Below are 17,726 nucleotides of genomic sequence, written 5' to 3'. Positions count from 1 at the left end.
GAGCCACTTCATTATTCATCAAGGCCTCAAGCCATCAAGCATCAAGCGCCTTCAAATTCATCAAGAGCCTTCTAGTTCATAGTTCTAGTTAGTTAGATTAGAAGTAGAGGAGATCTAGTTCTTCATCGGGATCTGGAGCCCCTGGCATCGGTATGGAGCATAAGAGTTCGGTAATATATCTAGTTCTTACTTTATAGTATTCAATTGTATATTAGGGAGACTTTATTCTTAATAGATTCTTATGTTCTTAATTGCATTAGTCATTGTCTACTTTGATTATATGTCTAGGATAGTTGGTTTAATCTTATTGAATTTATGTAATTGCTCATATAGCGTTTATCTGATTGATCGTTGAGTAGATGGTAGACAATATGTGGACGTTGTATCTAGATATCTTGTTTATCTGCGAGTGCACCCTGACGTGCCGGGACGTGTGGGAGACCGCATAGGTGACAGCTGTGTTGGATCCTCTGTAGTCCACCCTCCGTATGTAGGACAAGCATGGGCGCGGTCACGAAGGAGGTGACCCTTGTGTCTTAATACTTGATGCCTCTTTACATGTAATTATGATATAGGGTTGACTTAACGATGATTTCTAGATATAATTGCACTAATTAGAGTTATTCATTGGCGTAGTTATAGAATTACCTTAGATTCAACTTCCTAGTTTATCCATTGGCTAACTATGATTATGACTAGTAGATGCTCTGATGATTATCTTTAATTATGATACTTGATGATTATGGTATCACTATTATGTATCCATATTTATCTTGTGACCTATGTATGTTATGATTAGGTTATAAGACTTGGGTAATATCATTTATTCATCCTATATAGTTTCTTATCAATATAATAGATTACAGTTTAACACTTAGCCTTCCTAGTGGTATAAATATAAATCGACAACCTGGATACTTCCCTGGATAAAATGCTACAACGGTATAATTATCTGTCCGCTTGCAGAACCCCATTTAGTTTATAATTATATTCATATCTTTTATTCTCTGTCTAGTTGCAGTAGAACATGTGAATCTATATTAAATTCCTAGCAATGTAATTAGGGATGACAACCTACTTCATGCTTAGAAATGATAGAGTGGTTAGTTGCTATTTGACAAGTTAATTATTTATCGTGCATTTCTGGTGTTGTTGCTAGGAGTATGGTTTATCTCTATTTTTAGTGATGATGTTAGTAAATGTCAACAAAACTTTTCAAGCGTCATCGCCACTGGTCGGATCATCTTCTTTGCTCGGTAGGTATTGGCAGGCACCTTGTTACCCTCTGGGTATGAGTCAGCAAGCCTCTCTAACAGGTCATTGAAGCTTGTGTCAGACCACCCATGGTGAGCCTTCAGCATGAGCATCTAGAGGTTAAAACACAACACCGTCAAATGCTTCGGACAACCCTCATACAGGGGATCAAGTGTTGCTTGCTTCATCTCTTCGAAATTCTCCAACCACTTCGGATTTCTAAACAGAACGTCATCTTTACCCATACGGTTAGCAAAATTTAAAAAAATCTCTACATCTTCGAGCCCCAAGACAACATCACCCTGCTCATCATCATCATCGCCACTATCTCCAATCAGATCATGGAGGTTGATGTAATCATGGTTCACACTATCACCGCCCACCGCTGCAGATGGTTGTCGTCCCCCATCATTCACTGTTGATGAGTTACCTCCATCGGATGCACCGGTTGCACTTGGATCTGCTTCTTCACCGTGATACTTCTAAACGGTGTAGTCCTTGACGAAGCCATGCCAGATCAAGTGAGACTGCACCATAGTTATCTTCCTAGAGAAGGTTGTTCTTACAGCTATTGCACGGACAAACGATGCGCTCTCGACCCAAACGCACATGGTGCTTTTTCGTAGCGGCAACAAACTTTCTCACATGTCCCAGAAAAGCCAAATCGTTGTTGACCCTCGGTATCTTATACATCCACTCTTCCCTATTCATAATGATCGCGACCACCTTGCACTCACAAAGGGAGAAAACAAATAAAGCCATATGAAAACATGTGAGTAACCCTAGATCTAGTTTTCTATCTCCTCCATTTGGATCTAGATCTAGATCTACCTCAAAACCACCTAAATAATGCAAAAGAGAGAAAATGAGAGTTAGAGAGTAAGAAATCCACCTCTTGTAGTGCCCCCCTTCACCAAATAAAAGGGCAAAACATTCTCCCCTCTAAGATATCAAATATTAGGGTTTTGAGGTCAAAACCCTAATAAATGAAGAAGGAACCACGGGAAAGAAGAAGGGGGTTGCTGCTACTGCTTTTATAGGCACAACCTTAGCCGTGGCGGGCATATTAAAGAAACCACCATGATTAATCACTTATTAACCGTGGCGATTGCTGTTAGATTAACCACCACGGTTAAAACTTAACCGAGACGGTTGCCCTAATGCAACCGCCATGGTTAAATGATTAACTGTGACAGTCATTGTAATACAACCATCACGGTTAATGCATTAACCGTGGTGGTTTACTTAGGTCAACCGCCACGGTTAATAGAAGATTAATTGTGGCGGTTTTGTTATAGTGACCACCATGGTTAACATATTATCGGTGGCGGTTACCGGGCCGGCAGCCTAGCCCAGATTAACCGAGGCGGGCTGCTAGCCCGCCCGCCTCTGTGGCCCAAACCAGAATGTCTCCCAAAAATTTTTTTTGTAGTAGTGTCCACGGTAGAGTTTGTGAAACAGAGTTCGTGGAGCAGTCCCAAACACGCCCTATATGGTCACAAGAAGAACCGAGCTCAAGCTTCTCGGATACTCAAGCCAACTATTCAGGAGTTTAAACATCACATTTTACATACAATTTACAAAAGTACTCAAGATCCATAGAAGCCAAGACATATCTACCCACTCTCTGCATTCTACTAGATGCCTAGTTCATCTGACACTCTAGGATGTATCGTGGGTCCCCTTGGGCCTAACTCATGTAAGATGCTCTTATAACTAATGAAAGTTCTTATAAAAAAGACTAGCATATACTACGACTGGAAATGCCCGGCCACTACCTGGTTGACCATATTTCGATAGTCATGGCTAATAGATATATCAAAATGACCAATTTACTCGTCCTTTCAATTGGACACAATTTAGTCTGTCCATTTTATGCTCTCGGCTGAGCACATGATGTAAATTATTATACTAGTATGAAATCTTGAAACTTTGGAAGGGTCTATTCACTTGAGACCTAAGCCACCTAGCTAGGTACATGTGAGGAATATTGGGGACTATCACAACTTGCTTTTATATTGTGGATTTTCCTTCAAGAAAATTGTGGTTCATTTGAGAAATCGGTTAGTCTAGTTTTGTTACAATCACTGATAGAACAACAAAATGCTCGTCGAGACAAGCCTGCCTTAGGTTTTTCTTGCATTAGTGGGCCACTAGAACGCCTTTAGTTGCCATGGAGATAAAGGAAGAACAACAAGTTAGAGTTTGAAAGGAGAATAAGGGTAATAGGATTGTATATTGATTTTTCTTACGATTGGATGGCCTCAATTAGCAGGGATCCTTCAAAGCAATTCCAAGAGACTCTCTACATCTTTCCTAATTAATAGATATAGATATTATAGTAAAAAAAAATACTCTCCAATAGCTTCTTTAATTGATTATAAAGATACATCCTCTATTCCGGATTTTTCGCTGGCCAAAAATAGATAGCAAAAATGGGTCTCTAAAGTGTGCAAGAAAGCGATTTTTTATGCAAATGACTCTTCAAATGATGATTTAGATACGGTGAGTGTACTTAGACTGTTACAAATCAAAACTCTTACAAAATCCATGACAAAATATAACCTCTAATTTAGATTACACCGTCAAAACCAACATAGCTGGTTTGCACAGTTGTGGATCTTTCTGAAACCATAACGTACTCATCTAAACTCTAAACTATAAGATTATATATATATATATATATATATATATATATATATATATATATATATATATATATATATATATATATATATATATATATATATATATATATATATATATATATATATGCATTTTGATCATCCCAACCAAGAAAACATAATAATGGAGTTCATTCTTGAATTCAACAAAGTAAAACTGGCCATGGAAAGTGGCCTGGTTTATCTAGCAAACCGGCCCGGCTAACTTTTGACGGTGAATTGAGTAAAATCTAGAGAAATGCTATACGTCAACCGCATGATTTATTTGCTTCTGTCAACCGAATTTTCAAGCGTTGGATCTGACTCCGGCCCAAGAGCTTCCGCTTGATCTCCAGCATCACGCCGACCCCGCCCTTCGAGCGTTGCATCTGATCGATCGTGTTTTGTGAGAGGGTGGACTTGCAGATACCACACTACGTGTGCAGCCCACAGTATGGCCCGTGCGCCGGCCTCCCTGCTGCGACCTCGTCGGCAATGATGATGAAGCAGCTGCAGCAAATCATGCCAAAGTAGCGGATGTGGCAATACCATGTCTTGCAGTACTAGCTGAGGCCGGACGCTACGCTTCTCCGGTGTTGGCGGCGGCGGCGGCGTGGCATGACATTTTGAAAATTTGTGAATATTTGGTTTTTTTAAATTTCTGAAGAATTTGTGAACAATTTGACATATATTTCTTTGATGTTTGTATTCCATAGAAATAATTTGTAAATTTGTTTGAAAAATTTGGTATGTACATGTTATATCCTCAACTTACATCACTCTATCCAATAAATTATACTGAAGAAATTATTATAAATATAGTGATAAGACGGTGTAAATATAGCTAGAAGACAGTGTAAGTATATAGAAAAAATTCAGTTGATAGGAGAGGTGAAAACAACTGAATGTCACCTAGATATATCCAAAATCTAGCACCTGACACGACTTACAAAGTGAACTTGTTTGCTTGCTAAATTAGCTTTCAGCGACAGACCCTCGTTACGCCTATAACCCGGCTAGATCATCATCATCATCAGTATCCTAGGAAGGACCGGCCACCTTCGCGCAGACGGACGACGCGCAGACCAACGCGAGCCACGCCCCTCCTCCGATGCCGAAGCCGGCGTTGTTGGACGCCGGCGCCACCACCTGCTCCACCGCGAACGTCGTCGTGGCCTCCCCGCCTGCGCTCGGCGCGTCGTCGTCCCTGGACAGCCCCCGCGGGACGTGCGGCGGCAGTGACACCGGCAGCTCCTCGTAGCCGTCGTCGGCGCAGTCCGCGCGCAGCGGCGGCGCCGGGCCGGGCAGGCACCACACCGTTCGCCAGCACATTGCTGCTCGGTGCTCGCCTGACAACCAGGCGGCTTGCAGATTCGTTCGCGGGCGCTCGGGAAAGCTGCAGGTACGTTGAAAGCCTGTGGCTACGTGAAAGGGACGAGAGAAATTAAAGCGTGCACATGGGACTATATATCGTGTGCGAAGCACAGTTGGAAACGGACTCAAGCCCGAATCTAATTCGACTAAAATACATACAGATACAGGATAGTGGGGTCTCTTTTTGTCTTGTACTCGGATTCGGTTTAGCACTCGCGAGATCAATCTGCACATGTGACGTCAAAATGAGAAGAACCTACTAGTTTTGTTTCGAATTACAATTCATCCTGTGTTGAACTTATCTAACTTCAACCAAATTTATAGAAAGATATACCACCGTGTACACATCAAATAAGTTTTATTAAATTCTCCATTAAATATATCACATTTATGTGAGCATATTGATGTTAATATATTTTTTTAATATAGAAAACTTAGTCACAGATAGGGGATTTGACATAAGACAAGGCCACGAAGGTAAAGTGAAGTGTAGTATAGTTTGGAACAGAGGAAGTGGTTTTTCAGTAGTGTAACTGTAACATAGTATCAATATTGATTATAGACAGTACATCTCAGACACAAATCCATGGTGGTTTGCATATAGTGCCAAACATAAAGGCAAATAGTTCTTCACTCAACAGGGAGATATTATGATGCATAAATACGTAGTATCATACAAAGGGACATACAAGTATATCCTCGACTGAACTGAATCAAACAACCAAAATAATTTGATAGGGAGAGTAGCAGTGGCCTGACACCCTGTTGATGTTATTCAGTCTTGCGTTGAGGTTTGTCGTAAGCAGCTATAATATTCTGAGGTTCGCACTCTGGGCTGAAAGACCGCACAAGCAGGGCTGATGTTAAGCTCATTGAGATCGCTCCGCATGACGCCCACCTGAGGCTCCTGGGGACTGTAATTTTCGGACCTGTACCATATACGCATGGGTCAGACACAGGCAGCACAAAGGTTTCACCTCTGATTCACTCGGAACACACTAAGGAAGTGAGGAGGCAACAAACAAGCTTTATCGGCTGCTACGATGCATTGAATGGCAGAACAAAAATACTTAAAAGAAGGTGATTAGATGGATCGGAGTCATGACCGTAATGAAGGCGGCAGAGAACCCAAAAGGCAAGGGCGCCACCAGTGGAGAAGATGCCAGCAGTCTGACTCATCAACCGCGAGCAAGGTTTTGACTCGGGCCGCATCACCTCCCCTTCTGACCATCCCAATGCCTCCAGGAGTGCCATCCCTATCCTGAGCTTCTTTGGTGCACAAATTCGGCTTCTCTGCTGGATTTGACAATTTTTCCGACTCTGGAGCACCTTTCTACACTTTCTTCCCTGGGAAAAGTACTGAAAAAACAGAATTTGTCTTCAACAACAGAAGTCTGAAAGGATCACGAAACGATCACAATACACTAATTCATGTATTCTGTCATTTACTGAACATATTTTGGTATACACCTAGAGAAAATTCTAAAAGAAATCAATTGATTTGCAAAAACAAATTCACAAAATAACATCAAAATACATTGCATTCCAAGGGAAAGAAAAGAGAGGAATTGAGGGAATCTTGGTTTTCAAAGACAGTGAAAACTCTATCCATCATTTGTTCTACAGGTTTTATTAAGGAGAATGGATCACATCGGCAAGTCTAAAATGATAGCTTTCAATCTCAAGTGGTGATGCTTGATTAAGAAAATATAAGTGGCAATTGACAAGCACTGATTGTACCAGTTCTCCAAGCAGAAAACAAATATGTGGGCAATATGCTACCTCCTAATTTCAATAGATATCAGTGAGTAACATCGAGTTGCCTTCAAAAAGTAATATCGAGACATTATGCAGCAACACAGGCTAACGTCCAAATCACATGAAACAAAAGCAGTATGTAAATTCCATGCTGACCTAAACGCTGAATATATTGCAATTAAAGCCACAAATTGCCAGACTGGACTAGCAATTTTGAGCATCCCAATCTGGATAGTTACAAAACTAGAAATTTTGAGTGCTGATCAAGGGAATTCCCATTTTCTTTGCACCTTTCAGTTCGAACTGTTTCAAACTCTTTGAATGTGAATGTTGCATGTTAACCCTCTATGCTGCCAGTTTGGCTTCTATTCTATACACGGGTTCTTGCTGCCTCGGCATTTTGTCAGTGGGCAAAAGCAACGCCAATGTTCAGTGGTACTCATTCAGGCATTGTTTCAAACACCTTTTGGACAAGATTGGTGCAGCAGTTTTAGCAGCAAAATGGATTACTAGACCAAACAGCGAACTGTGCTTGCAAAGAACAATCTATGCACGGGCAAACGGCCTTAGACGGAGCAACAGGTGAACAGAAGCTCTACCTGTTGAATGATCCGGTAACTGGCCGCGCCTCCGCCGCACTTCGCTTCACCTCCGTGGCTCCGTGATCGTCGCCTGAAAGACCACCGGACAGGCTGGAGACGCCGACCCGATGACTCTCTCGCCGCCCGCGTGCAGTGCAGGTTGTTGCCTTGTTGGTGGCTCCACCGACCACACGGCACACGCAGCCTGAGTAGCCCAGTTTTAGCTTGTGCCTGTGGTGTGGGTTGGCAGAAGCTGAATGGAAGCTCGGCCACCGAGTCACCGATGGCGACGCCAGAAATGTCCAGTTAATACCAAGTGGTTTACAGTCAGTATATATTATACTCCATCCATCCCTAAATAAATCTAACTTCTGAAATTATCCTAAGACAAACTTTTTAAATTTAACCAAATTTTATAGAAAACAATTAATATTTGTAACAAAGAACTAGTATAGTTAGAAACTTTCAGGTCCTATTATTATTCTTTTATTTAAAATTAGTCAAACTTAAAATATATACATGAATAATGTCTCAAAGTTTTCTCTCAAAAAAAAAAGAATAATGTCTCAAAGTTACATATTCAAATACTCATTATCACTTGAACTTATCAACACTACTTTTCATACATAAAACAGTATTTTTCTCTTATAAAAAATTAATATCAGCCTTTTTTTTGGCCAGCTAAACAGCGCTAGAATTATAAACCGAACGACACATCAATAGCTACTTTTCAAGTACTCCTATCCAAACTATAAACTCTAGGTATATCGAAAACCCTTTAGTAAGTATGACAATTATTTTGTAGCAATTAATTAACAATAATAATGTAAAGAGGCTTTGATGTCAAAGTATTAAAGAAACTGCCTTCAAATCTTTTTTTTTAAAAAAAACTGCCTGTAAATCTTAAGACATCTACACGCCACTTCCAAGTTTCGACAGTGAATTATGGCCATGTCTACTGTATACGTATATATGAAGAGTGTCTTCTGGTAATACTAACACGTGACCATCGGGCCAATTGGCACCCTGGCCTGACACTCAAAACCAACACCAGAAGTAGCAATCACGTCCCAGAAACAAAGACGAGCTCATTCTTACGTCAAAAAAAGGAATAGCAAAAACATGTAGAGGCAGATGGCACAAGCATATCGTACGACGTACTTAGCTACCAAATGGTACAGCATGAGAATCTAGAACACAAGCCTAAGGTTGATTGTTACAACCAAATAACAAGTCCCAGTTGTTTAGGGGCAAAAAACAATCGAAATCTGACCAACCTGAATGCCCCTGAACCATAACACCCCTCAAAACTAGGGTAACAAGCACCCCCACTACATTGAGAAACAGCGTGCCTAATCACATCCTATCCTCTCTTCTGCGCGGGGCACATGTTATGATCTCATCGACCCTGAGGATCATCTCAGCAGCCTCTGTCGCAGACAGAAGGATGGCCTGCTTTACCTTGAACGACTCTTGAATCCCCAGCTTTTGCATATCCCCAACCTGCAAACCACACAATGACTAGTATCAGATTCTGTAATAGATAATTTGTTATGAATGATTTTATAAAAAAAAAAGGTTATGAATGGAAAACTCTTGACTTTGTGAACTTACGGAGCCTGTGATGACATCAATTCCAGCAGTGCAGTTCTCTTTGTGGTGCTCAGCTCGGAGCTGAGAGATCAACTCAGCGCTATCCAAACCAGCATTATCAGCTATGATTGTTGGGATGGCTTGCAGAGCACGCGAGAAAGCATCAATAGCATGAGATTTCTTCCCAGGGGTCTTCCTTGCAAGTTCATCTACTTCTTTGGCCATCACCATCTCAGGCCATCCGCCTCCAAACAAGACACGAGTATCATTTACTGTCTGGGACAGCACACACAAGGCATCATGCAATGACCTCTCAGCCTCATCAAGTACATGCTCGCTGCAGGGATGAAAAAGCAAAAAGACTCAATTTATGGAAAGTAAAAATGCATAAATGGAACAAAGTTAGTTAAAAACAAGAAATACCTAGCCCCTCTTAGGACAATGGTGCAAGCCTGCCCCATCGCAACCCCAGAGAAATGAATTAGCCTGTCCTCACCAATCATAATCTCTTCAATAACCTTGCAATGACCAAGCTTAACAGACTCTGGGTTATCAAAAGTTGATGCGATCTCACCACCAGTAACAAGAGCTAGCCGTTCAATTCCCTCAAAGTCAGCATGCTCAATTGCAAGTATGCCAGCGTCAGCAAAGAGTTCCTCAGGGAAGTTATAGATTAACTGCCTGTTGACGAAACAGTTGATTCCGTGACCTATGATCTTTTGGACTTTCTCTCTCATTTTCTGCTTCTCAGCAGCTTCAATATCTGCAACCTTAGACATCGAATCCACCCGAACCCGTGCCCCATATATCTTAACTTTATCTGTGTCCATAGCAGTGTTTGCAACCAAAATTTTGGCATTCTCAATGCGCTTTGGCTGCCCAATGCCAATTTTCTTGTCAAGAATGAACCTATATATAGAAACAAGCAAATAAAAAAGATATTAGGATCATTTTCTGTTGGGAACCATTACATAGATGCCTGCAAGAACTACTTTGAAACTACTACCTGACTAGAAACTATTAGATTAAAGACTATCAATTATGAGATTATCACAAGTCATCAAACACTTTTCCAAAATATAATTAATGAAAGAACATGCCCATGATAGGAAAAATGGCATTAAGGACTAGTTAAGTAGCCAAAAATGTCAAATCGACATTCCTACTTTATTTGGCTGGTAAATGAGCAATTGATCTTTTAGAAAATGTAGTGCTAATTCTAATTGGTCAGATTATTGATAAAAACAGAAATTAATTGAATTGGGCTCTTAGGTTGGACTGAGTCAGAAAGAAAGGAGAACTTGGTGCTAGGTGAGAGAATTTGCATGCAGCCCAGTGCTGTGTGGTCAAAAGAATCAATTGACAATTTTTTCATAAATACATACCCTTCGTCCAAAAAGGAATCCTTAAGAGATCCTCCAGGTTTCTTCAGAATTTGAATAGATTCCAAGTTGGTGCTACCCTGCCACCATTCAGATAGAAACCAGTCAATACTATAACATCATCGAATAACAACATGATTGAGTAGATATGAAGTATGAACCATACTTTTTCAAGAGTTAAAACTCTACAGATAAAGATATCAGAGTTTAACGTAAATGATAACAAATTTTCATTAAACTATTTGTATACCTTAAGCCTCAAGACAGCATCAACCGCAAGTTCAGCAAAGTACTCCTTGTCTTGGGAAAGAATTTTTGAACTAAGAGTAGTCATAGCAATATTCATGAGATCAGTTCTGAACTTATCTGCAGAAGAAGAAGGAAAAGGATATTGTCATGAGATTGATGAGCATCATGGCATATTCCTGAGAGAATCCATGAGATGCAAAAGGAAGTGAATTTGAATTTATATGAGATTGAATATTACTCCAAGATAACAAAATCTCAATGACGTCAAATCCTTATACAAAATATATATAATGTTAAGGAAAATAATGGCTCAAATAAGCCAGTGCCTTATGAATACTGAAAAAATATGCTTTCTAACCATGAGATTGGGAAAATAATTCACCTGTATTTTCTTTGTTGTCCATGGTCTTTTGTAGCAAAGTATCTCTGGCACACTCGAGAGCCATTCTGTAACCTAAAATTTACAAAATGAATTAACCATTGGAGACGTTGAATCTCATCATAAACAACAACAGTTGCAGTTTTGCAGCAGTGCTCTAGAATGCATACTAATAGTGCTCCAGAGTACATACTGGTTAGCTCGGTATAAAATAGGCACCCCAAGACAGAATAGAATCAGAACATCAGCGCAACTGCCTATGCATTATTATTACTAAAAAATGATAGATTAATCTGAAAACATGAATTGTAAAAAAAAGGAAGCCGCATCTCAAATTTTGAATGGCTTAACAGCAGAATCCATCCTTAGAGCTTGTATTATATGCCTGATCTATTTGATTTGTTACTATGGGATTGATGTAAGCAAGACCAAGTAACATGACCTGCTACAATAATTACCAAGCTTTCCAATGTGAAGGATAGAAAAGCATACTATTAACCAGAACACATTCAGCAAGTAATACCTGCAATGATAGTCATTGGATGAATTTTCATGTTAACTAACTTCTCAGCCTCCTTCAAAAGTTCTCCAGCTAGAACAACGACAGAAGTTGTCCCATCACCAACTTCATCATCTTGAACTTTCGAGATGTCTAACAATCATTAAGGAGTAACTGGCCTTTCTTTCATTAGAAAAAAAAATTAATTGTACAAAAGAGGGGCCAATGAGGTCACAAGTAGAATATGAAGTTTAAGATCAATACCATGAAAGATCAAGAGAAATTATAAAACCTCAACCCCAACTAGGATGCAAGTTCTACTTTGTTTGAGTCATTGGGTTGACCCAAAACTTGCTAGAATGGCATGCCATATAATTAATTTATAGGTGGGGGGTTCCTATTACCACCTTAGCAACACTATCGTCAAGCAGTAATCAAATTGGCAAAGGATACCAACAAGGACCTTTGCAGCAGGATTGTCAATGTGAAGTGACTTCAGAATGGTAGCCCCATCATTTGTAACAGTAACATTACGCCCTCTGCCAGTTGATTGCAGGATCTTGTCCTACATAAGCAAAAAAAATGGCACTTGCAAATTTTCAACAAGAAAAACTATAGAGTGAAAAACTGCTATCATTCATGTAAAGTGCAGGGTTCCTCTGTAAGAAATAAACAATATGTTTCAAAAGCATACCATTCCTTTTGGTCCCAATGTGGTCTTAATCAAATCTGCGATTGCCATGGCCCCAATAAACGATGCCTGCAAGGACATGGTGTTAGCAAATACAGCCTCTCCGTTCAGAAGAATCAGAAGGTCCACAGATCAAAGTGTCATTCGCTGTGGACGCTCCCCCACACACCTATTCATTTTACGAGCTAAAGTGTAAACTACATCATGTATTCCTTTGCCGCTCACCTAAATTTCTTTTCAGTAAAAAAAAAGAAAAGAAGAAGAGAGAGAGAGAGAGAGATCTTCCAATAATTCAAAAAAATAGTTAAAAGTTCCCAAATGAGTGGCAGGCAAGCACGGAACTACACCCATTTACAGAACACCAGCTGAAACTAACCGCACAAAAGTACTGAAGCACTTGCGCCAGCAAAGCTTCCGAAGAGAACAGCAACCAAAATACCCTAGGAAGACTAGGCGCCAGCGCCACTAAGGTTTCTTGTGTTTGATAATTCCCCCAGATCACGCCATCACTCAAGCTGGGGAAGCGCCGCAGAACGAAACAACTATAAACCTAACCTAACAAAGAAACCGCACGGATCAGAGAGACGGCACTCTTACCATCCTGGCGCGCTCGCCCTTCTCCTGGACGGCGTCATCCTTGAGCACCCTCTCCATCTACACGCAGGGGATTGGAGCTCACTTGGAAGGACCGGTGGTGCTGTGTAGATGTGGTCCGGAGAGAAAAGCAGGCGATCCCCGAGCGGCGGGCGGCGGCGGCGGCGTTGGGGTTAAGCCGACCGGGGTGTGGATGGAGATGCCGCTGCTTCTGCAATCAAATACCTAGAGCATTCCGTGGGCTGGGCCAGTGGTAGCGGTTTCATGGGCTGAATTGATAGTTTCTTTTTTCTTTTCTTTTCTTTTTTTGAGAAAGCTGAATTCTTCCCTAAATGATTCGACAGCTTCCAGAGAAGAAGCAGGAGGGTCCACGTCACCTGGATTAGTCTTAGGCCTTGTTTAGTTCCAAAATCTTTTTAGATTTTGGAACTGTAGCATTTTTGTTTGTTTGTAACAAATATTGTCCAATCATAAACTAACTAGACTCAAAAGATTCGTCTCGTAAATTACAAACAAATTGTGCAATTAGTTTTTGTTTTCTTCTATATTTAGTGCTTCATGCATGTGCCACAAGATTTGATATGACGGGGAATCTTGAAAAGTTTTTGAATTTCGGGGTGAACTAAACAAGGCCTTAGCCGTTGGATCTTCGATCGTGTGGCTGTAAATGCTTCGAGCGGATTCAGATGGAAGCGACTTCCCGATTCTCATTCGCTTCTGCAGATTTTTTTCTCCTCCTCTTTCGCTTCGCCAGCTTCTGCTTCAAATTTGATCAAACAAATATATATCGTGGCTTCCACTTCTCCTTCCCAAAACTTCTGCTTCCCGACTCTTCTCCTCCTCGCTCTATCTCTCCCTCTCTCTCCTTCGACGTGAACAGCGGCGACGCCGTCTTGCAGTGCGGCGCGGGCGCCTCCACGCCGCTTGAGGCCGTCGGCACGTCTTCCCCTCCACGCTCGCTCCATGAGACCTGTCGCCACTATGGCACTGACCTAGGGTTTGCCTCACCGTCGGCAGCCATCCGGATTGGCCAACGACCGGCATGGCTGATGCACTAGCGTGGTGACCCTCAGGCATTCCCTTCCCCTCACTCACACCGGCGCGGGCTAGAGCCAACGTGGTTCTCTCTCTCTCTCTCTCTAAGCGGTAGCCCTAGCACGAGGCAGCTTGCTCCATCGGGTCCCTATGCGGGCTGCCCTCCTAAGCGACAGCCCCTCTGCTCCGTTCATTTCTTGGAGTCTCCTAGGTTACCCCAAGTTCGTCCCTGTCATCTATATTGCTCTGATTGCAGTCTCCCTATGCCTCTCTTCTGATCGGCAAGGGTTTGATTTCATTCCTGTATTGATGTTGCTACCCATGCATTTCTCCTTTTGCTGTTGCCCATGCAAGGGTTTGATTTCATTTCTGATCTGAGCTGAACCAAGAACAAATTAGGGCCAAGAGCTTTGAATGTCACCTCCTTTGCTGCCCATGCATTCCTCAACGCACCAAACAAAGCCGCGGGTTTGGTGGTATGAACCCTAAAAAGAGCTAACCATCGGACTTCCTTCACGACCTCCTCAAATTCACCAGAAAGATCCAAATCTTCCTCCTCCCCTTGAAGCGTCATGCCCTCTAGATGTTTCTCCAGACTCAGCATACTATCCTCCTCCATCGCCGTCCCTTTTGCTTTCTCCTTAGATTGATCTGCCATAAAGGCTCAGATGTTGCGCCCAATCTACCCGTAGGATCGTGGACAACATGACCATTGTTGTTGGGTGGAGAGATCACACGATCTCACCACGATTTAGGTGGACTCCGACGTCGCTATCGGAGGAAAAGGAAACCCTAGATTAGGGGAACATGTAGGACATCATGCGGCTCGCTATATGCGTTATATTACGAGATAGAAGTAGTATCTTGGCTAACTTATGGTGGAGGGTGATGCTACTCTGACCAGCATGTGGATGCCATGTCTAGCTGAGCCAACACCGGCATGGCTAACCTAGCCTAGTGTCGAGCCTAGGCTGCGACCTTATAGATAAACCATGCTTTAATGCATGCGCTCGGGTGATGCTAGGTCGAGACACCCCGTTTGACTATCTAAAAGGGCATCTTTAAGAAGAGTTTTCTAACTAGCTATTTGGTTATTATGTAAAGAAAAGAAAACATTAGAAAATCATCGCCCAACAAAGACTTTGTGCACCCACCCAGTGTGCGCCTAGATGACCCATGTCTATCTATGTGCAACTGATGACCTCTTTCTTTCTTTTTTTCTTATTTGCATCCGAATGACGATTAAGGGTATACTTAGATTCCCTGTTAGAGCATCTACAAGAGTTTCTAAAATACACTACTGATCTAGAATTTTTAGGAAGATTGCAAAAAAGCATCTCCAACAACTTCTAATATCAACTCCTAATTTTTTTAGCAGTCGAAAAAACCGACGCCCTCACGTGTAAAGATACGCACAATCTGTGTCCACGTAAACGCTTCCATCTTCGCCTGCAGGTGTCCGTGTCAGAGAGCTTCATCTGCACGCGCTCCTCCCGCCACACATCGGCCATCTGCAAGCTCCGGCATGACGGCAAGGAAGCGGAGCAGTCGCGTGCTCCCTAGGTAGGCGAAGGCCCTGGTGTAGGACATGCATAGGCGCATAGCGTCGAGGAAGCGTACGCGGGGCTAGCTGTGTCCAAGTTGCCGTCATGCAACGACGTCCTGATCAGCGGGTGCCAGATGGACGAAGGCAGCGGCAATGGCCCATGAGCGAGTACCCTCATCAAAGACAATACTTAAGGATGGGAGTCATAGGTACGTACGCAAGGGAGCTAGCAATGCTGCTCTCTCACACTGTACCCCACATAAAATACGTACACGCCATTGCTACTAAGCTTTAGAGCTTGAGCTTGAGGACACAACCCGGTGGTGGTGCGAATCGATGAGGATGGTCTAGAGGGATGTGCACGTCCTCGCGGAGATCGCGGTGCGATTCGACCTAGCCACCTTCGTGTAGTGCACGGGCACGTCCATGTGTAGGGACGCGTCACGCGTGCCTCCGCAACGCTGAGGGCCCCAAGCACTAGTCATCGGCGACGTCGTTCACTGGTATAAAAAACCGCAAAAAGCCTAAATTTATTTTTTTAAGAAATAATTTTTTAGAAACTGTTGGAGATGAACTTCTTGTTCTTGTTCTCCTAATACTATTTTAGGAGTTATAAAACTATAAGTTTTAGAAGAAAAAAATAGAGAACTCTTAAAAATGCTCTTAGGCCCCTAGCTTAGCTAGTCGGGCAAAGAGCTAGAACCTTCCCTTTGCCACCGCTCATTTGCCTATGGAAGATGGATTTTGCCAAATTTGCTTGTCATGGCAAGGTTACCTTTGCTCAGCGAAGTCCAGGCAAAGGAACCAAGCACACCCTAGAATCTACTCGTTGAGTATTTTCTAAGAGCAAGACTAATAATACAACCTACTGATGGATATATAAATCTTCACAATCCATGTATTAGTATACACATATAGTAGTTAACTCTTTATAATTAATATATGACTAATTTTTTTCTTTCACAATTTTTTTTGATTCTTCTGTATAAGCTAGTTGTAAGTTTAGACTAGTCTCAACATAAGTTTTATGGGTATTAAATTATAAATAAGCTAATGTGACATATAATAATAATTCCATCTCTTTGCTAAATACGATTCCTGCACTAAAAGCGGGCAGCCGAGCACCTAATAGTGCCACGTCATCCTCTAACCCATGAGCCGTTAGATAGATCGACCAAACATTCCGGTACGTTTCGGGTCTTATACCCGCTCCATTCTCGACCCAAGGCGTCACGATCATTCGCGGGCCGCACGACGCGTTTCTCTCATCGTCGTTTCCTCCTCGGCCCCTCCGACTGCTCCACCGCCCCTCCGATCATTCGCGGGCCGCACGATGCGAGCTGGCTTGCTCCCTGGTCCCCGGCGTGGCAGGCTGCTGATCAGGCGGGATCTGGCGGTGTACCCTCTCGGCACGGCGCTTCCCGGCCAAGGCATGGGTGTGGCCGGCCTCAGCTCGCCGGTGCGAGTGGCGGCGTGCAAGCCACACGATCAGGTCTCTTGGCGCGGCAGGCCACTGGCGCAGGTGTAATGTCCCGCCTCCACGAGGCCGGGCCCACTTACATTTGGCAGCTTTTCTAGGACATAGTCAGCCCCCACAGACCAACACTAGTCTTTTCTGCACACTTTGTCCTCACTCGTGCGCACCCGAGAACTACTTCCCGGTCGGTCACCCATCCCTAAATTGCTCTAGACCAAGCACGCTTAACTCTAGAGTTCTTTCGAGATCGGCTCCCGAAAAAGAAGTTGCAACTTGTTGGTATGAGTCTCCTATTAATCCTATTAAGCCTTGGGCCAGGTGTTACATCCTCACCCCCTTAAGAGATCGACGTCCTCGTCGATCAACCCCAAGCCAGGACGCGCCCGTGAAACCGCGAGAGTCGGCTCTGATACCATTCTGTAACGTCCCGCCTCCACGAGGCCGGGCCCACTTACATTTGGCAGCTTTTCTAGGACATAGTCAGCCCCCACAGCCGGGCCCACTTACATTTGGCAGCTTTTCTAGGACATAGTCAGCCCCCACAGACCAACACTAGTCTTTTCTGCACACTTTGTCCTCACTCGTGCGCACCCGAGAACTACTTCCCGGTCGGTCACCCATCCCTAAATTGCTCTAGACCAAGCACGCTTA

General features: G+C 42.8%; 1 protein-coding gene across 1 annotated transcript; it reads right to left on the bottom strand.

Moving 5' to 3' along the window:
* On the bottom strand, positions 8,704 to 13,228 carry LOC8072400 (T-complex protein 1 subunit beta). The gene is made up of 10 exons (XM_002455326.2): positions 13,021 to 13,228; positions 12,427 to 12,492; positions 12,186 to 12,297; positions 11,757 to 11,885; positions 11,237 to 11,308; positions 10,856 to 10,971; positions 10,609 to 10,685; positions 9,647 to 10,132; positions 9,245 to 9,560; positions 8,704 to 9,133 (listed from the first exon to the last, which is right to left on the bottom strand). Exons 1-10 carry the CDS (start codon positions 13,075 to 13,077, stop codon positions 8,987 to 8,989), a joined length of 1,578 nt encoding a protein of 525 aa, XP_002455371.1. The 5' UTR covers positions 13,078 to 13,228; the 3' UTR covers positions 8,704 to 8,986.

The sequence above is a fragment of the Sorghum bicolor genome, chromosome 3 (genome assembly GCF_000003195.3).
Source record: "Sorghum bicolor cultivar BTx623 chromosome 3, Sorghum_bicolor_NCBIv3, whole genome shotgun sequence".
NCBI classification, from domain to species: Eukaryota; Viridiplantae; Streptophyta; class Magnoliopsida; order Poales; family Poaceae; genus Sorghum; species Sorghum bicolor.
The sequence above is the reverse complement of the archived record's forward strand: the minus strand, read 5'-3'. Positions and strand labels throughout refer to the sequence as shown.